We start from the raw sequence: 21,115 nt of genomic DNA, 5'->3' as shown, positions 1-21,115 counted from the left end.
TGCCCCGTCCGTCCAGGGTATCAAGGCCGCCTGCCCGCCTGGCTGATCCTGCATTCGCGTGCAGGGGGCCCACTGTGTCCGGGGATCGGCGGCTTCTAGCGCACGTGTGCGCGGTGATGCGGCCGGGGCGCAGGTTGATGACGTGGCCGGGCGTCCGGCCGCGTCACACGCTAGGAGAGGCCGCGGCGCCGCGGCTTCTCCTGCAGCTGGGGGGTCGGGCAGAGGTAGCGCCCGTGGTGCGGTTAGTCGCGGGCGCGGGCTGGGCACCCGCCGCCCGCGTGACACAAATATTCGGCAGGCGGCGACCAGGTCAGGCACCCGCCAGGTGGGGCCTGATTCAGGCCTGGTCGCGCCTGCGGGCCCCGGTAATTCCCCGCGTTCTAGCACGGTGGGCGGGCCTAACATGAGGTTAAGGGGCAGGGGGCGCCCTTACAACGTTCCTAGGATGGCCTCACAGCCTGGGGGGAGGGATAGCCAGCCCCCTGTGTCACTTGCTGGCTTTAACAGGGGGGACAATGTACAGGTTGCACCCCTAGCAGTGGGTGCCCCCGCTGCCACCCCCACCAGGGGAGGGAGACTGGCAGCTTTATCCCCATTGCGCCTTGCTAGGAGGTGTTTATTGCAAGTGGCTAGGAGGGTCCCTCAGCGGTCCATGGGGGGCGGGTCTCCAGTGGTCCCCATAAGCGGGGCCCCGTCTGCAGCGCAGGCAGCCCCGGGTCCCCGAACTCCTCTGGCAGGGGAGGAAGCGCAGCAGTTCCTGGCGCTACTGTCATCTTTTTTGGGGCAGGCTCCAAATGTGGCATCTTCCGCCGTGGCATCCCCCCTTCCCCCTCCATGTTGCCCAGCGCGACGGCTCAAGCATCGATAGGAGCCGGTGGTACCCATGCTCCAGAGGCTTCCACATCCGCGGCTGCAGCTGTCCGGCCAGCCTCCACGGAGGCTCTTGCCCACGGTGGACCTTTGGAGTTGAGCCTTGTGCCTCGGGACGGCACCTCAGGTAGGTCAAAAAGGAAGAGCAAACGGCGCAGGCGTAGGGACTCCCGCACCTCCTCCTCATCCACCGGGCGCTCGGACAACGCCATGTCCGGGGTGGAGGGAGGACGAAAATCGCAAAGACGTCGGCAGCGCCATGGGCGACGTCGCCGCCGTTCCAGCTCCAGCGGTAGCTCAGGGTCCCCCCTTTACCCTAGGGGCCAGGTGGTGCATTGCGAAAACACCGCGGTACTTAGGGGCCTGAGGCGCAGCGTGCAGGAGCGGATTAGGGACGGAAAATACGTAAACTACTTTAAAATGACAGCGCAGGATGAGAAGGATTACCGCGCAGCAACGCGAAAAGGGGGGATTGGCGAAGAGGCCTTTTGCACCTACCACCGGTGGCAAGCGGGCCTCTTCATGTTTGCGGCCTGTTACCTGGAAACTAGGCCCCAGGAACACATGAATATGGTGCGTTACATGGACATGATTCATGCTATGTTCCTTTCTGATGGGGACTCGTCATGGCGCTCCTATGACGAGAGTTTCAGACGGAAACAGTCGGGATTGGCAATCATGAATCTAGGTTGCAAAGATGTGGAGATTTGGATGGGCCCAAAACCTGCAGCTCCCCCGGCCGTTGCACCCCCTCCTCCGAAAAAGGCCACGGCGCCCTTTCGCGCAGGAAGGGGGGCGGGGGGATCCTCCGCTGGTCGATGCTACGCATACAACGGGGCGGGCTGTTCCCTGGGGGCGCGATGCAAGTACAAGCACTGCTGCGCTAAGTGTTGGGGCCCCCACACGGCTAAGGACTGCAAAAAGGGAAAACAGGGAGGCCCTCCAGCGGCTCAGGCAGCAGGAGGTCACCCTCAGTAAGGCCCCTTCCCCAGTTAGGCTTGACCGCATGGCCAGTTGGCTGGCGGCATACCCCCGAGAGGAGGAGGCTTCCTTCTTGAGGACGGGATTTGACGTGGGTTTCCGCCTCCCCATAGACGGGGAGGTGTCGGCCTCGTCTCCCCGGAACTTAAAATCCGCCATCCAGATGCCCGGGGTGGTCTTGGAGAAGGTCGCAAAGGAGGTTTCACTGGGTAGGATGATAGGTCCTTTCCAGTTCCCCCCAGTGGCCGATTTAGTTATATCCCCAGTTGGGGTGGTTCCCAAGAAGGCCCCGGGTAAGTATCGGCTCATTCAACACCTGTCACACCCTGTGGGCAGTTCGGTGAATGACGCCATTCCCGAGGACTTGTGCCGGGTTCGGTATCAATCTTTCGAACAGGCATTGGCAATAGTTCGGGGTTTCGGTCCCGGTGCGCTGCTGGCTAAGATTGACATCGAGTCGGCTTTTCGCCTCCTTCCCCTGCACCCGGAGTCGTTTCTGTTCATGGGCTTTCGCCTCCCCACAGGCTTCTATGTGGACAGGTGCTTGCCCATGGGCTGCTCGATCTCCTGCGCCTTTTTCGAGCGCTTCAGTAGCTTTCTGCACTGGTGCGTGGTTACGGGATCAGGGGAGTCCGGGGTGGCCCACTACCTGGATGATTTCCTGTGTGTGGGCCCTGCGGAATCCTCGCGCTGCGGAGCTTTGCTCGCATACATGCAGGGCCTGTTTCAATATCTAGGGGTCCCGGTTGCGGTGGACAAGACGGAGGGGCCGGTTTCCTGCCTTTCCTTCTTGGGCATCGAGATCAACACCGTCGCTGGGTGCTGCAGGCTCCCCCTTGAAAAACTGTCCCGATTGCGGGCGGCAATAGCCCTCGCGCTCTCCACAGGTAAGCTGCAGTTGCGCCAGATGCAGTCTTTGCTGGGTCTGCTACATTTTGCGTGCAGGGTGATCCCCATGGGACGGGTTTTCTGTAGAAAACTTGAGAGATCCGTCTCCGGCATAAGACACCCCTTACACTTCATTCGACTCTCAGCCGAACTGAAGAGGGACCTGCGCGTGTGGCTCTCCTTCTTAGAACAGTTTAATGGGGTCCTCATATGGCCTTCCCCCCGCGACAATCGGCAGCTGCAACTGTTCACTGATGCCGCGGGAGGGGTAGGTTTTGGAGCCTTCCTGCACGGGTCATGGTGCGCCGCACCGTGGCCTCTGGAGTGGGTGACAGAGGGCCTCACTAAAAATGTGCTGCTCCTTGAGCTGTTCCCCATAGTGGTGGCTCTGGAGCTTTGGGGCGACAAGCTGTGCAACTCTAGCATTGTTTTTTGGTGCGATAACTTGGGGGTAGTGCATGCGGTCAACCGCCAGGGTTCCGCTTCCCTTCCAGTGGTTCGCCTACTAGCGCGTCTGGTTCTAAAATGCCTGCTACTGAATGTACACTTCGTGGCAAGACATGTTCCCGGAGTGGAGAACTCCATGGCGGACGCCTTGTCCAGGGCTGACTGGGTTAAGTTCCGGGCCCTGGCACCTCATGCCTCTCCTGTTGGTGAATGTTGTCCCTCTTATGTTTGGCAGATGATCAGGCCGGAATGGAGGGGCTAGCCATGCGGGCTATTGCACCAACGACGCTGCAATGCTATCGGGCAGGTTGGCAGGAGTGGGAACAGTTTCAGCTGTCTGCCCCTCAAGCAGGTAAGACACCTAATGCGGCCATGGTGGCCTTCGTTTGGAGTTTGTACTCCTTAGGGCGTTCTGTCGCCTCCGTGCGCAGGATGCTAGCAGGGGTGTCTTTCTTTTCTGCTTTGCAGGGTAGGGCGGACCCGTCCCGGTCGTTTTTGGTGTCAAGAGCTTTACGTGGCTGGCGGAGGGCCTCGCCAGCGCTCCCAGACCGGAGGCGCCCGATTGATATGGCTTTGCTACCAGCTTTGCTGGACGCCCTAGGGGACATTTGTTGGCCTGCCTACGAGGTCCTCTTGTTCCGAACGGCGTTTGCAATGGTGTATCACGGGGCCTTCAGGGTTGGAGAGCTGGTGGCTCCATCGAAACGGGCTCCTTCACCATTGTCCGTGGACGATTTAGTGGTCCAGGAGGATTCGGTGCTTTGTCACCTGCGACGATCCAAGACAGACCAGGCCGGTAGGGGGAGATGGCTGTCCCTGCTCCCATGTACGGTGGAGGGGGCGTGCCCTGTGGCGCTGGCTACGGCCTTGTCACAGGCACGCCCGAATCTGCCTGGTGCGTGGTTGATGCACGAGGATGGGTCACCTCTCACCAAATACCAGTTTTGTCACATCTTGGGACGGGCGCTGGAGGCCATAGGCCTTGATCCGAAGGAATTTGGGTCGCATTCCTTCCGGATCGGGGCTGCTACCTCGGCGGCTGCGGAGGGCCGCTCCGACGCAGAGATTCAATCTCTGGGTCGATGGCGCTTGGCAGCATTCCGTAGGTATATTCGGCCGACCTTATCTATCACTGATCACCATGGTCGACTGGACGCATAAGCGCTCGCCAACTTCCAGTGGGGGGCCTTGAGGTGTTTTTTCACATTCGCCCGGGGGCACAATTTGGCTATAATTTCAATCTGGCATGGCGTACTGGTTAGTTTACTCCGGGCGGTGTGTTTTGTGCCTCAAGAGCTGGTCGGCCACGGTTTTTCCTCCTCCCTATCTCTATAACCTGTTTAGCGTGTGAGTGCAGTGGCATGGTTTCTCCGACTAACTAACCTCTTGTATGCATATTTCAGATCGACGGGACGTTAAGTCTGTGTGGATGTTGGGCCATTCCTTTGTGTACTGGGCCTCGCAGGAGAAAATCGCCTCTGACGTATGCATGTTTCCACAATCTGGGGAGGTTAGGTGGTTAGGAGTGAGGGGCATGAGGTGGTGTGCACTGCAAGCCCAAGTGATGCGGGCCGTGAAGCAGTTTGGGGTCCCGGAGGTCATTATATTCCACTTAGGCGGGAATGACCTTGGACGGGGATCCGTCCTGGAGCTGCGCTCCGTGATTGTCCGGGACCTTCACATCATTGCCCAAGTTCTGCCGTCATGTATGTTAGTGTGGTCCTCCATAATATCCAGGATAGTGTGGAGGGCAGCGAGATCATGCACCAGCATCGAGCGTTCACGAAAGAAGGTGAACTCTATGGTGGCAAGATACCTGTTAGCTAACGGCGGGAGTGTCATTCGACATGATGCCATCAGCTTCCAGCACCCCGAGCTGTACAGGAGTGATGGCGTGCATTTAAGCCCGGAGGGTATGGCTCTGTTTTTAGGCAACATTTTTGCCTGGTTAGCGGCACGGTGCTGAGCGTTTTTATTAGTGGTGGCGGTGGCTGCGGCCTAGGGCCTGGCTGTGGCGGTAAAGAACGGTCATTCTTTAAGAACTCTGTATGTGTGTAGGTAGTGGGGGTGCACTCTCCCTCGACAACGATTGTCATGGGCCACGCTTCTGCCCGGGGGATGGCCGTAACCACCAGGCCTGGTGGCTGACCAGGGAGAGTGGTCATCCAGCGTTGTATGTATGATTAAGTGATCTTTAACCCCACCTTTCCTATAATGACCGTTCTTTGGTGCCGCCACCATTTTATAGTCTTAGTTTTAATGGTCAAATAAATTTGACATTCTTTTTTTGAAACGCCAGCACTTTGTGTCGTGTCTTTATTTTAGGTTAAGTTTAGATAAGGTTGAATAAGTTGTATTTAAGTGTATCAACAGACAAGTGGGGCCAGGGGGATACCCGATGGTGAGTTTATACAGAAATGACTGCAGTGTTTTGATAATGTTGGCTGGGTTCTCAAATCAGTATTATCAAAACACACTATACAGGGCCGGTGCTAGGGTATTTGGCGCCCTCCTGCAAACTATAAATTTGCGCCCTCCCATACTGTACAAAAGGAGTGAGGTCTTACAAGGAAGGGGTATGGCCTTACAATAGAATAGTACCCCTATAGGGGGAAAATCACCCAATTATTATGTACATTAACACAACAGTGCTCCTTATACACAGCATGTCACACAGTAGTGCCACCATATTAACAATAAAAATAAAAAAAATATATATATTCCTGCTACATTAGGTTTAGGAAGAGGGGGTGGGGGGGCATTATAATTAAACTATTAAATAATAATAAAAACAAAGATTGTTCTTTAATAGTTGAATTTTTATGCAGCTCACTCCCCTCTCCCTTATGGGCCCCACACACACACACAGCACGATATGCAGGCATATTATGTCTCAATGTGTATATTTACATACGGGGCAGATTGGAATGGATAACCCCTTATTTGTGTGTGCATCTGAATCTGTACTGCAACTCTGTACGAACATTATCGAGATGCATGTATTGTGCAATGTAGCTGCATGTGCAGATAAATAACATTACACAAAAAAATAAACGTCTTAGCCCCAAAAGGAAAAGACAAACAGATTGGGCCCCAACAGGAAAAAAAATATGGGCTGTTGAGGCACGGTGAAGTGTGAAGTGTGTATATCCCTGGGATGGAGGGGGAATAAGTGTATTTCTTGGGGTTGAGGGGTAGGGTGGGGTGTGTATGTCCCTGGGCTAACAGGTGGGGTGTGTATTTTTCTGAGCAAGGAGGTTACGGGTGGGTAGTGTATGTCCCTGCTACTGGGTGGGGTTGGGTAAAAATGGGCACTGTAGGTCACTTTGTGCAAAGGACAACATGTAAATCAGTGGTTCCCAAACTGTGTGCCGTGGCTCCCTGGGGTGCCTTGGGACACATGCAGGGGTGACCTTGGTTGGTGGTCCAATTCCAATTCAAATTATTAATGGTTAATTATTTATGAGCAAAACCAGTGCAGGTGGCTGTCAATAATGAAATATGTACAAACAGAAGTAAATCCTGCCCTTTACCACATAACTCACATATAAACCCAATCTAATATTTTTTGGGGGGCCTAGGGGTGCCATGATAAAAATTCTGATACTCTAGGGTGCTGTGGATCAAAAAACATTGGGAACCTCATGTTCTAAACAACAGCAGCACCAGTGCTACAATGTAACAGAGCTTGCGGTCATACAGATTGGAAATGCCACCAATAATTATCATGGACGCTCTAGTGTAGTACCTGAATGGTCCAATATTGTTAGCAGCAATATAAAAGATGGCGGGGCATTGGTGTATAACGACCAGTGCGGGTTATGCATGCTGGCAGCAATTCCTGATCTGTATGGGTAATGGTGTCCGCTGCATGTTGCCATATGCGGTGTGCACATACTGGTTTAACACTAATCTTGCAGCAACTGGTTTCAAACACTCAGTGGCGTTTCAACAAGCATGGCAAGTAAGTGGGTACAAAAATATCACTCCACAGATTAAGGGCCTAACGTGGTATCTGACGGGGGCTATGTCATCGGGCACATGTCAGCGTGTACCTGGAAGACAATATACAGTGCAATACAGATTGAAAACACAGGCCATGTCGTAAGACAAACATCCACATGTACATATAAAAATTCAGGGTAACAGCGAATGCTTAAACCTGGCACATGGCTGCCGGAAAGCTGATTGAGCCTGCTGACCCGCAGAGGGGAGGATGGGACCAGGCAAGTAAGAATACCATCCTCACTATCCTGTTGGGCCAAAAATAAGCTGCATTACAATCCTAATGTAGGGGCATGATGGGACCTGTAGTCCTCCTGCCCTGCCTGTAAGACCTGTCCACCTCCATGCAGCTTAGGTACTGTAATACATACATCTCAGAGGCTGGCTAAATTCAGGACAGGAGAGATTAACTATTTTACAAGAAACCCAGCAGGGAAAAAGTCATATACTTACTGGGGAGAAAGTCCACCCAGCCTAGCCATGTTATACTCACCATTCCTAGCCCAGGGCAGGCTGGAACGTTCCTCTCTGTTCTGATCAGCTCCTCCGAGTTGAACCAGCGAGTGGTGTCTGACAGGCAGCTTGCAGTATCCGAGCTGGCCAGCGCCCTCTGCTGGCTGGCTGGCTATTTACACTTCTGAAAAATGTAATGACCCAGGCTGCTGTACTACTGTACGGAGACTGGTGCAGGGGGAGGGTGGGGGGGGAATGGACAGCCGTGAGTCATGTGACCGCACGTTGCTGTTACATGATAGGAGGCCGAGGCACAGGAGGCGGACTAGTTTGTAGGACTAGTCGGAGTGTGTTTGTGTGCGCAGTGCGCACCCAGCGGGGCGCGCGCAGGGAGCTGCTTCCATCTCTCCACTCTCCAGTACTTCATACTGCCGCCCGGCGCTGTCAGACAAGCGCTGCGGGCGGCATGCAGGCAGTGAAGGCGAGGGGCCGGGCTGAGGCAGCTTTAGCAGCAGAGCAGGGAGAGTGCGCCTTTGAAGCATGGCGCCTCCCTGCTTTGCAGGAGCTGCTGAGCGGCCAGCGCCGGCCCTGACACTATATGGTGTACTCAATATAACGTCTTCAATGTATCTGGCCCTTAATAGGGGCTCATTATCACTGCAAGGATGCTCTGGTATACAGGAACAGTTGGGTCTTGAATATACAGTAGACCTTTTATTTAATATACTCTTTAAAATAAATAAATGCACATAGATAACAGGATGTACAATGCAGTAAAATGGTGTTTTTCACTTTTGCTTCAACTGCCAACATTATAGTTGGGGGAAATGCTTACTTCAGAGGCTGGTCCGGTCACTAGTAGAGGTGATGAAATGTCTCTGGATAGGCTGACCACCTTGATAAAGCTGCTACTGCAGCAAAACGTGTCAGTGTTTTGGCTTATAGCCCTTTTCCACTAGAAGAAATAACCCGGTAATCTCCGCAGGGACGCGCTTCTACCCAGGTTTTTCTGCTAGTGGAAATGCTCCCTGTCAAATAACCTGGTTTGGATTCCCCGGCAATCCTACCCAGGTCATGATCAGGGTAGCACCCGGTTAGCACCCGTATTCAAGGGTAGTGGAAACGCTCCCTAACCGGGTTATTTGACTGAGCATGTAAAAATCTCCACTGCTTGGTGCTGCTGGGGCGCTGGTGAGTGATGTCATCACTCAGAGCCCCGCAGACTGCGCACATAGCATGGAGGACAGCGTTGTGTGCACATGTGCTTCATGTCTGTCCTGCTGACTTTCCCCTGCTTTATCAAAGGCTGCTCCAGCAGCCACCTTCCTCTCTGCCGCCAGCACCACAGGATGCCCCAGCCAGAAATGAGTGTGGTAATATTTGCCAGTAAAATAAAAAAAAAGTTATTTTAAAATAAATGAGTGTGGTCTCTTCTTCTAATATCGTAATATTTTTAATGGTGGCCCTTTTGGTGTAATGGTGGCCCTATTTTGTGACCTCCCATGGTAAAGCCCTTTAAAAAGGCTTTTTCTTATGTAATCTATAGGGAAAAAAGGCCTTACCCGGCTTAAGTGTAAAAGGGGATGATCAGGCAATTTACCGGGTAGCACTGTAGTGGAAATGTGTCTCTTACCCATGTCCCACCCGGGTTCGAACCGGGTACAAATTACCGGGTCCGACCCAGGTTGCTAGTGGAAAAGGGGTATTAGGTGACTGTCTACAAATTGCTTCAAGCCTATCCAGAGACATTTCATCACCTCTACTAGTGACCGGATCAGCCTCTGAAGTAAGCTATGGACCAGCCTCTAAAGTAAGCTATGGACCAGCCTCTGGTGTAAGCATCTTCACTCTCCTGTGGCTATTTAGGACAAACATTCTATATACAGTATATTCAAGTGGAGTGGACCTTTTCAGCATAAACCACTGCAGGCTACAAAAAAGCCATCTCCATAAAGCCGCATTAAGGTCACACCATCTACTACTCCCAGGGGATCGTTTCACAAGTGAGGCAATATATACAGACACTTACCATTGACAGGTCTTACAGACCTAATGGTGAATATAATCTCTTGAGTTGGACTTATAGGGTGACATTTCATGGGATGTGAGTTGTGTTTTTTGGTGAACTTTGCGCAAAAAACGTCCGAAATCCCGTTTTCGCATATTTAATGAGATGCAAAAAATGGCAAAAATCGCAGATTTTGCCTCGAAATCGCACTTTTACAAAGTGTGATTTTAACTCGCGCCGGAACTCGCATCCAGATGTTTTTCCATTGAAAAGTATACAATGCGCATATTTAATGAGATGCGAATTTGGAAAATGTGTCTTAAATTCGCCAAAAAAATCAGACCAGGTTCTGATATGCGAGTTGGCCAGAACCCTGCACAGATCATTGAGATCTGTGCATGGTTCTGTGGTAAAAAGAAATTTTGTTTTTTTTGTTCCTTGAAAAAAATTGCGTGGGGTCCCCCCTCCTGAGCATAACCAGCCCCGGGCTCATTGAGCCGGACCTGGTTCCAAAAATACGGGGGACAAAAAGCGTAGGGGTCCCCCGTATTTCTGAAACCAGCCCTGGACTCTTGGATCGGTCCTGGTTCCAAAAATACGGGGGACAAATAATCTGGGGGTCCCCCGTATTTTGAAACCAGCACCGGGCTCCAACAGCCCGCAGTGTCATACCACAGCCGGGGGACACTTTTTACACAAGGTCCCCCGGCCATACCATGAGCACCGTGGCTGGTCAGCCTTGGACGGGATACCTGGAGGAGTGGGGACCCCCCCAATAAAGGGGTGTCCCCCCCAAGGCTTCACCCGTCCAGGGCTGAAGCCCGGGGCTGTCACCGGCGTCCCTGGCCAGTGGACGCCGGCCTGATGGTGTAAAATCTTTCAATCCTAACATTGCTTTATACAGGAGAACTACAAGTCCCAGCAGACCTCCCCCGCAGGCTGGGACTTGGAGAACCACAAGTCCCAGAATGCTGGGCATTAATGGGCCCGCTGGGACTTGTAGTCCACCTGTAAAAAGAATGTTAAAAGAAAACACACACAGAAAAGTAAAACTTTATTACATACACACACATCTCACTTTTACACCCACTAACTCACCGATCCAGGATCCAGCGCTGGTCTCCCTTCTGCAGCAGAGCCGGCTACCCCCGTACTGACAGCGGGGACAACCGGCTTTCTCCGATGCAGCTAACAGCTTCTGTCGCGTTGTCCCAGCGCGACACAGGCTGAGAGCATGATTGGGCGATGCGTCTCCATGGAGACGCATAGCTCAGCCCTGATTGGCTGAGCTATGCGTCTCCATGGAGATGCATAAGCCGAAGATGCTCTCAGCCTCTGTTGCGCTGGGACAGCGCGACAGAAGCTGTTAGCTCCATCGGAGAAAGCCGGTTCAGCCCGCTGATAGTGCGGGCTGACCAGCTCTGCAGCAGAAGGCAGACCAGCACTGGATCCTGGATCGGTGAGTATGTGGGTGTAAAAGTGAGATGTGTGTGTGTGTGTGTGTGTATGTAATAAAGTCCGGGGCTGGTTTCAGAAATACGGGGGACCCCTACACTTTTTGTCCCCCGTATTTTTGGAACCAGGTCCGGCTCAATGAGCCCGGGGCTGGTTATGCTCAGGAGGGGGGACCCCACGCAATTTTTTTTTTTTTTAATACAAACCCAAAATCGCACATAAGCTCAAATTCGCACATTTTCATACCTAAAAATTGCACATTTTCATGCCGAAAATTCGCCCATTATCGCACTCAATCGCACTTTTCTTGCCGGAACACGCACCTCATTAAATATGCGAATCCAAGGCAAAAATGCGATTTGAAAAAAGTGCGATAATGGTCGAAAAACTGACGTGGGAAAAACTCTCATCCCATAGAATGTCACCCATAGTTTCAGATATGTCTGCATAGTGGATGGGGGCCTTAAGTTTATAGACACCTACTGTATATTGACTTTTAACCTTGATTTTTAGAATTATCTATTTTTATTATTATATATTGTGGTTTTTACATAATAACGTTGTTACACCTATTTTAGCGTAGTTACCTTCTTTTCATAGCTATCATTATTACCTGGCCAACCATGTGTACTGTATGTCAGCCACACGGCTTCTAAGCGGTCCCAGATTACCTGGTCTGGGGCATTTGCTTTTCTATTACGTATGTAGTCCTATCCTCACAATTACACAAATGGACATGTCTCCCACAGGATCAGCTTATACAATGGTGCTGTGAGCAATGTAACTGGGGACACTCTGGGCAGGCAGATGGGGAAGATTGTGTGTCTGAATATATTATTTGTTTTATATGCAATATAATTTATTTACCGTATATACTCGAGTATAAGTCGACCCGAATATAAGCCGAGGCACCTAATTTTACAACAAAAAAACTGGGAAAAAGTATTGACGCAAGTGGGACCCTCACTCGAGTATAAGCCGAGGGGGGCTTTTTCAGCATAAAAAATGTTGAGAAAAAGCAGGCTTATACTCGAGTATATATGGTAATTATGTGAATTAATATGTCTTACATACAGAATGGACTTGTGGCTGAATGTTTACCAAAAATACTAAAGGTATGTATACATTTTGTTTTCTGTATTATTTAATGACAAAAAATAATAATTTGTAATGAATAAATAGATTTAGACTTGTAGTTCACATGAGCAGGCAATACTGTACATCTGCAGATTTATTGTCCAATCTGGCTGGGTTGAAACAAAAACCTGGTAATGGATGAGAGCAAATAACAGTTGGCCATTTGCTTTGAAATGCTGAAAAACCGACAAACTGTCATTCGGATATTACCAGGTTTTTGTTCCAATCAGACAGATCTGACAAAAAAGGTCCCAAGTCAGCGTGGCTTGTAATGAGCAGAATTCGATCCTCGGAGCAATGGTGCTGCTCTTCGCATGCATATTGCAAATGCGTATATGCACAAGTGCAGGACCACTGTGTGAATGCCTTCAGCAACTTTCACAGGGGGGGGGTGTGCAGGGGGTGGATTGGGGGAAGTCACATGGGGATGCCCAGCATTTCCTGGGCTTGCCCACAAAAATGGTGGATGCCCCCAGAAAAACACTGGGCATCCCCATCTGAACGCAGGGGTGTTGAAGCCTGCAAGAGGCGGGTGACAGTACATCAGTGCCAACCCCGTTCTTGGAGCTGCTTGAAGCACATAAAGGTCAGTCAAGATTGGCCTTTGTTTGCGAATGGGGAAAAATAATTTGATAATCGGTGACCATCAGAGGCACATATATGGAAGGTATTCCAACAAATAATTTTGCCCCATACGCTCCCATGCGAATGGATATGTGAGTGCACACATCCATTTGCATGGCCAGGGCCGAAACTAGGTGTTTTGGTGCCCGGGGCGGCAGTCATTTGGTCGCCCCCCCCCCCCCCCCCCCAAAAAAAAACAAAAACACAAATCACTGCCTTGGGGACAGGCAGTGGGGGTCCGGGGACTGGAGAAGGTTAACTCCGCCTCCTAACGCTGCCGGGTGGTGGGTGGGAGGCAGATTTTGAAAAGACTTGCCAGACGCTGATTGGCTGAATTCAGCCAATCAGCGTCCGGCAAGTCTTTTCAAAATCATCAGCGCTTCCGGCCGCCAGGCAAATAGCGAGCGGCTGTGTATGTGAAAGCTGCCGCTACACCAGTCCCTGGACCCCCGCTGCCAACATACCTGTGTGCAGCCAGCGGGGGTAGGCAGCGTCCAGGGGTCCAGGGACTGGTGTAGCGGCAGCCTTCACTCATTCCGTCTCCTAGCGCTATCTGCCTGGCGGCGGGAAGCGCTGATGACTTTGAAAAGACTTGCCAATCAGCCTCCAGCAAGTCTTTTCAAAACCTGCTTCCCGCCCACCGCCCGGCAGCGCTAGGAGCCGGCGTTAACCTTCTCCAGTCCCCGGACCCCGCTAGGACCTGGCGTTAACACACCAGTCCCCGGACCCCCACTGCTCATCCCAGGGACCACGCTGCCGGGACACCACACTAGTGCCCTTACCCTCCAGCGCCCAGTGCGCATGACCCCCTAGCCGCCCCCTAGTTACGGGATGGCTGATCACATTTACGCTAAACGACGGGGGGGGCGGAATTTGCTTACTCCGGTGTTCGGCGACTAACTGCTCGGTAAGCAGAGTACATTCAATGCCAACCTCAATCAAGCCCAATAAATCTGTAGATGTATGGCCAGCTTTACAATTAGATATGAGGGGTTTGGTTCTCCGAATCCTCCAACATTTTGTAGATCTGAACTCAATCAAAACCGGGTCTGATTTGAACTGAGTGATGGTTTTGATCAGAATTGGTATTTTAGAGCCTGATTCAGACCCGTACAAAGATCTGTGAAAATTGCTATTTGAACATTTTCACAGATCTGCACATGCGCGGTCACAGCAGCGTGCACACACCGATGTTGAAACTGCAATCATTGGATATTGCAGTTTCAGTGCTGGCCTGGGTGGCAACGAGGGGGCGTTGTGGGGGTGGGGTGCTGAGTTTTGTGGGAGCAAACTTGTCCAGACCACTCGATGGAAGGGCCGTGGCAACTGCGTGACATCACAGCTAAGTGACTTGTGAGTTGGAAACTGAAGCAGGTGAGTTATCTTGCATTCTGTCTGTCTTGTATTCTTTATCTGTCTTTCTATATAGAGACTGTAATTTTGAGGGAGAAATCTGAGTGTGATTTTGGTTGTGCCTGTATCTGTATAGTGTATTGTTACTAGGTGTGAACAGATACTAGGAGGAGGAGCTAAATCTAGGTGTCAAGGAAGATTAGGGGGAGGAGCTGAGTGTAACAGGGGCCTGACATACTATATAAGGAGGGGCAGAGCTCATTTGGGAGCTTGCTCATTGAGAGGGAAGCTTGCATACTAAAGTGAAGCTTGATTACTTAAGTGACTTGTGAGTTGGAAACTGAAGCAGGTGAGTTATCTTGCATTCTGTCTGTCTTGTATTCTTTATCTGTCTTTCTATATAGAGACTGTAATTTTGAGGGAGAAATCTGAGTGTGATTTTGGTTGTGCCTGTATCTGTATAGTGTATTGTTACTAGGTGTGAACAGATACTAGGAGGAGGAGCTAAATCTAGGTGTCAAGGAAGATTAGGGGGAGGAGCTGAGTGTAACAGGGGCCTGACATACTATATAAGGAGGGGCAGAGCTCATTTGGGAGCTTGCTCATTGAGAGGGAAGCTTGCATACTAAAGTGAAGCTTGATTACTTAAGTGACTTGTGAGTTGGAAACTGAAGCAGGTGAGTTATCTTGCATTCTGTCTGTCTTGTATTCTTTATCTGTCTTTCTATATAGAGACTGTAATTTTGAGGGAGAAATCTGAGTGTGATTTTGGTTGTGCCTGTATCTGTATAGTGTATTGTTACTAGGTGTGAACAGATACTAGGAGGAGGAGCTAAATCTAGGTGTCAAGGAAGATTAGGGGGAGGAGCTGAGTGTAACAGGGGCCTGACATACTATATAAGGAGGGGCAGAGCTCATTTGGGAGCTTGCTCATTGAGAGGGAAGCTTGCATACTAAAGTGAAGCTTGATTACTTAAGTGACTTGTGAGTTGGAAACTGAAGCAGGTGAGTTATCTTGCATTCTGTCTGTCTTGTATTCTTTATCTGTCTTTCTATATAGAGACTGTAATTTTGAGGGAGAAATCTGAGTGTGATTTTGGTTGTGCCTGTATCTGTATAGTGTATTGTTACTAGGTGTGAACAGATACTAGGAGGAGGAGCTAAATCTAGGTGTCAAGGAAGATTAGGGGGAGGAGCTGAGTGTAACAGGGGCCTGACATACTATATAAGGAGGGGCAGAGCTCATTTGGGAGCTTGCTCATTGAGAGGGAAGCTTGCATACTAAAGTGAAGCTTGATTACTTAAGTGACTTGTGAGTTGGAAACTGAAGCAGGTGAGTTATCTTGCATTCTGTCTGTCTTGTGTTCTATATCTGTCTTTCTATATAGAGACTGTAATTTTGAGGGAGAAATCTGAGTGTGATTTTGGTTGTGCCTGTATCTGTATAGTGTATTGTTACTAGGTGTGAACAGATACTAGGAGGAGGAGCTAAATCTAGGTGTCAAGGAAGATTAGGGGGAGGAGCTGAGTGTAACAGGGGCCTGACATACTATATAAGGAGGGGCAGAGCTCATTTGGGAGCTTGCTCATTGAGAGGTAAGCTTGCATACTAAAGTGAAGCTTGATTACTTAAGTGACTTGTGAGTTGGAAACTGAAGCAGGTGAGTTATCTTGCATTCTGTCTGTCTTGTATTCTTTATCTGTCTTTCTATATAGAGACTGTAATTTTGAGGGAGAAATCTGAGTGTGATTTTGGTTGTGCCTGTATCTGTATAGTGTATTGTTACTAGGTGTGAACAGATACTAGGAGGAGGAGCTAAATCTAGGTGTCAAGGAAGATTAGGGGGAGGAGCTGAGTGTAACAGGGGCCTGACATACTATATAAGGAGGGGCAGAGCTCATTTGGGAGCTTGCTCATTGAGAGGGAAGCTTGCATACTAAAGTGAAGCTTGATTACTTAAGTGACTTGTGAGTTGGAAACTGAAGCAGGTGAGTTATCTTGCATTCTGTCTGTCTTGTGTTCTATATCTGTCTTTCTATATAGAGACTGTAATTTTGAGGGAGAAATCTGAGTGTGATTTTGGTTGTGCCTGTATCTGTATAGTGTATTGTTACTAGGTGTGAACAGATACTAGGAGGAGGAGCTAAATCTAGGTGTCAAGGAAGATTAGGGGGAGGAGCTGAGTGTAACAGGGGCCTGACATACTATATAAGGAGGGGCAGAGCTCATTTGGGAGCTTGCTCATTGAGAGGGAAGCTTGCATACTAAAGTGAAGCTTGATTACTTAAGTGACTTGTGAGTTGGAAACTGAAGCAGGTGAGTTATCTTGCATTCTGTCTGTCTTGTATTCTTTATCTGTCTTTCTATATAGAGACTGTAATTTTGAGGGAGAAATCTGAGTGTGATTTTGGTTGTGCCTGTATCTGTATAGTGTATTGTTACTAGGGAGGTTATTCTGGTTGGTGCGGCCAAACGTGCGTACGTTCCATATTAGCGTACGCTCTCTGTACGCGGCCGCTGAGGTAAAGTCCACCCACAAATCAGCCGGATACGTACGGCCAGAAACAACGTCGAAGGGGAGTGGCGTACAATTGAGCGTACGCCAACGTACACGGACGGATCAGCCCTTAGACTCTGACAACTGGCGTACAACAGAGCGTACGCCACCGTTTACGGACGTCTCTCGTCCGTCTTCCCGCCGACTTCTTGCGGAAATCTGAGCGTACGCCAGCTTGCACGGACGGGTCGCTATTGTTTTCAATGGAAAACTCAGCTTATGTCACCGCTCGTGAGAGTGAGCGTACGTCCGTGTACGCTGGCATACCCTTCACATATATGGACCTGCAAATCTTGCCTTTGAACTATAATTCAGACAATTAATTAATTATTCTAATTGTTATTCAATTATTGTTTTTTATTAACTCAATTGTCTACCTTAATAAAGACCCTAATAAAACAACATTTTAACCCTCATTACATGTATATTTGTTATGTTCTAATGTGGCATTTTAATCACTATCTATGTGTCCCCACATTGCTTTTACTTGTAAATAAATTTATGTTGGTGTTTGTGTGTATGTACTAAATTATGTCCATAATTAGTTTGATCTGATTTTTTTAACATGTATACCTACCCTGATGTTATGTGTGATGTTTTCATCTAACAACAATAAAAAATCATGCCTTTCCACTATGTGTTATTTCACCCCAAAACACACACATTCACACATCATTCATTACCCCTCACCTCAAATTACCAATATAACTTACATGACACATCTGTATGTACCTGCCCTTACAAACCCTCTCACATATTTATGATTAAAAACACAGCCAACTTCTAACTGAACATCAACTTTTTTTTATTAATAATAGAAAATAACAATATGAAAAATAATTAAACAAGGGCCTGCAGTTGGGCGAAAAGAATATTTAAGTAGAGGATGGTCAGGAACATTTCCACTAGTATATGGGCCACCTCCTCCTGGTGCTGTTCAGTGTCTGTAGTGAAGGGGAAAAACACATTATAATTAATATATCATATACATAAATGTTTATTGCATTGTAACATAATATGAATTTGTGAGTTAAGTGTGAAGGCCACATAAATTTTTCCACTACATTGAAGATGGGTATGCTGTAAACATGGTCCAAAATACAATTCTGTTGACACACACATACTGTACATATTACATAAAAATATAAAAATTACTCCTTATTGGATGAATGTATGCTGTATCCCAATTGGTAGTTTGGTTTTGGAGGACTCACCTCTAACCTCACAATTAGGCTGTGCTATTTAAGGGTTATGACATTGTTGCGGCTTAAGCACTCCTTACTTAGTAAAATGTTGACCATTGCTGTACTAATTATAGGCCTAAAGCATGGCCTCACACACTATTAACAAAACAATCTATAAATTAATGTTGCACATCATGATGGGAAGTGGAGTTACACAACACCTGGACCCACATAACCTCCACACCACTAATGTTAGATATGTCATTGGATGTACTGTTATGTCAATTATTCAAGGGGTGAGGCATGGCCACACTCAAAAAAACCACCAAGGGGGCCCTTGTTCCTGGAGAAGGACAGGCCACACCTCATGGTCGCCCTGCAGTGATATGTTGCAACTAATGTTGATGTTGGATACACATATGTGGTTGTTGTGATTGTTTATGTGTAGAAATGTGTATGTAAACATTAGACACATTAAATACTTACGGCTAGTTGAGCCATCCTGCTCGCCGCTGGTTGGGTGTCCGGTGGTTGGGGGGGTCAGGAGCAAGGGGGATGGGATAGGACTTGGGATACAGGTAGTGGGTTGGAGTGGGGATTGGAGAGGTTTGGGGGTGGGTGGTGGGGAGGTGTAGGGGGGTTGGAAATGGGGTGGGGAGGGGGTGGGGGTAGGGGTGTGGGTGGGGGTAGGGGAGGGGGTGGGGGTAGGGGAGGGGGTGGGGGTAGGGGTGTGGGTGGGGGTAGGGGAGGGGGTGGGGGTAGGGGTGGGGGTGGGGGTAGGGGAGGGGGTGGGGGTAGGGGAGGGGGTAGGGGTGTGGGTGGGGGTAGGGGAGGGGGTGGGGGTAGGGGAGTGGCTGGTGGAAGGATATGTGGAAATGTGGTGGTCACCAGCAGGACCCATAGTCTCCTCCTCTTCCTCCTCCTCTTCCTCCTCCTCTTCCTCCTCCTCTTCCTTCTCCTGGGCTGCCTGCTCCCGGGCTGCCTCCTCCCGGGCTTCCATGCGTGCCCTTGCCCGTGCTGAAATGTTAATGTTGATGGCATAGAAATCGAAGGTTGGGTTTCATAAAAATGGGGGAAAGAAAAATTTGCATTAGTCATGCTCATAACCTTACAAATTTTCATTTCTGTTATATTTCATACATTTATCATGCTAACTAATTGATATGCTACACCCAAAAACAGAGCGACTACTTATACCCCCCTATACACCCCATATACCCCCATATACACCCCCTATACACCCCATATACACCCCATATACCCCCATATACACCCCATATACACACCCTATACACCCCATATACACCCCATATACACCCCCCTATACACCCCCTATACACCCCCTATACACCCCCTATACACCCCATATACCCCCATATACACCCCATATACACCCCATATACACCCCCTATACACCCCATATACACCCCATATACACCCACATACTCATGAACATATTTATAAAAAGTACAGAAATCATTGCAAAAAAACGCAGACATACTAGTTAATAAAAACTTACATCGGGCAATATGGCGGCGAATCGAACACAGCATCACTGGCTGGCGCCGGCGGAGGTCAGACCAGCGCCGCTCTACTTGTGCCAGGCTTCTCTGGACGCCGGTCCGGGCGTATATTAGCCGGCGGGCAGCATTATATGCCCGCCGCTTGTCCATGTTGGACACATATGGGCCCCTGGGCCCCAGGCGCCGGTCCATGACCTCAACCAAGGCCACTAGCTCCTGGGTAGAAAACGCGTTAGCCCTGGCTGAAGTCATATTGGCAATGGCGCAGTTATTAATTGCAGGTACATATATCACTTTTGGTGCTTGCTGATTGGTCTAAAAACTTGTTTGTTTAGTATTAACTTTATTAATCCTTCTTACATTAACAAACTGGATGCGAATAGAAACTTACGCGGACCGTTCTGATATACACACACCATAACCAACAGCATGCTTTCAATGTATAGAGAGACGTACTGTATATACAGTGTGCTGAAAATAATACACGCAACCGTCTACTAATAAATACGCTGCTAAAAAAGGCACAATGCAACATGTTGGTGTATGACAATTTCATACTCATTACATATGTAAGGAAAGCATTATAACGTGATGTTTTGAAATGTGATTCAGAAAGCATACACGAACTCCAACAGATACCAGCTGACAACACTCATCATTGGAATGACAGGTGCACACATTTCACCATGTAGCACACAATGCTCCACAACCTGTGTATGTGCATATACAGGTGAATGTTCAGGTGCGTTGAGACCTGCGTAATTTTAGCGGGAATTATTGCCGGGAAATATCGGCGTAAATTAGCTACTACATTGCGGGGAAAAATATACGCCCCCTTGTTCATGGCGGGAGATTACCATGTAAATATTCAGTCAGATGCAGGCCAGAATTGCTGCAAACATGTCTAGCTCAGATGATTCCGCAGCTGAGGACGCTCTACAGAGAGCTACAGCAGAATCCCTGCTTGAAGCTTTGACCAAGAGGGAACAGGAGCGGAGAAGGAGGGCCCAAGAGAGGAGTAGCCTGCAAGACCAAGCGGGCCCCTCACTAACAGGCCCTGTTCAAACTCCACCAGCTCCACAAGGGCCAAGCAACCAGCCAGAACAAGAGGTTGCATCTCTCCAAACAGGTATGACCCAGCAGGTGCATGGTGAGAGAACTGGGGCCACCAGAAAACGAGCTGCAACATCTAGGGTGAGGACTGAGCAGGATACCACCACCAAAAAGAGAAACCCTGCATTTGTAGAGGCAGAATTGAGAATTTTACGAATGGATCGAATTGCCAACCAGGAAGCCGGGTGCCAGTGCAAGGAGAAAATTGGGACAAAATCACAGAGGAAGTGAACCAGGTGTCACCAGTGGTCAGAGATTGGCTAGCGGTGAAGAAAAGGCAAGTGTGTTTCTCCCCCTGATAATGTCATATACATATGTTACATGTATGTTTTGAGAATAATAGAAAGGTGTGTTTGTAGATAGTGCTACACTTCAATGTCACATGTGAACACAACCATGTCTAATAACCCACATTTATATATGAAACATGCACCATTGGTGCTATGTGAGGTTATGGGCACAGTTCTGCTCATGTGAAGTATGTGATGGGACAAGAGAAAGTGTGTTTTTGAAAAA

General features: G+C 49.2%; 1 protein-coding gene across 2 annotated transcripts in view; it reads left to right on the top strand.

Moving 5' to 3' along the window:
- Positions 1-21,115, top strand: part of LOC146026464 (uncharacterized) — a 124,652-nt gene that overhangs the window by 14,388 nt on the left and 89,149 nt on the right. Inside the window, exon 5 of one of the 2 annotated variants that reach the window (XM_083157157.1) lies at positions 12,184-12,222. The exons of the other annotated variant lie outside the window; for it this stretch is intronic. Coding sequence (XP_083013283.1) covers positions 12,184-12,222 — 39 coding nt within the window. The remainder of the gene's footprint in view (positions 1-12,183; positions 12,223-21,115) is intronic. 2 annotated transcript variants of the gene reach the window in all.

This window comes from Crinia signifera, chromosome 8, assembly GCF_055691185.1.
Source record: "Crinia signifera chromosome 8, ASM5569118v1, whole genome shotgun sequence".
Classification (NCBI taxonomy): Eukaryota; Metazoa; Chordata; class Amphibia; order Anura; family Myobatrachidae; genus Crinia; species Crinia signifera.
The sequence above is the reverse complement of the archived record's forward strand: the minus strand, read 5'-3'. Positions and strand labels throughout refer to the sequence as shown.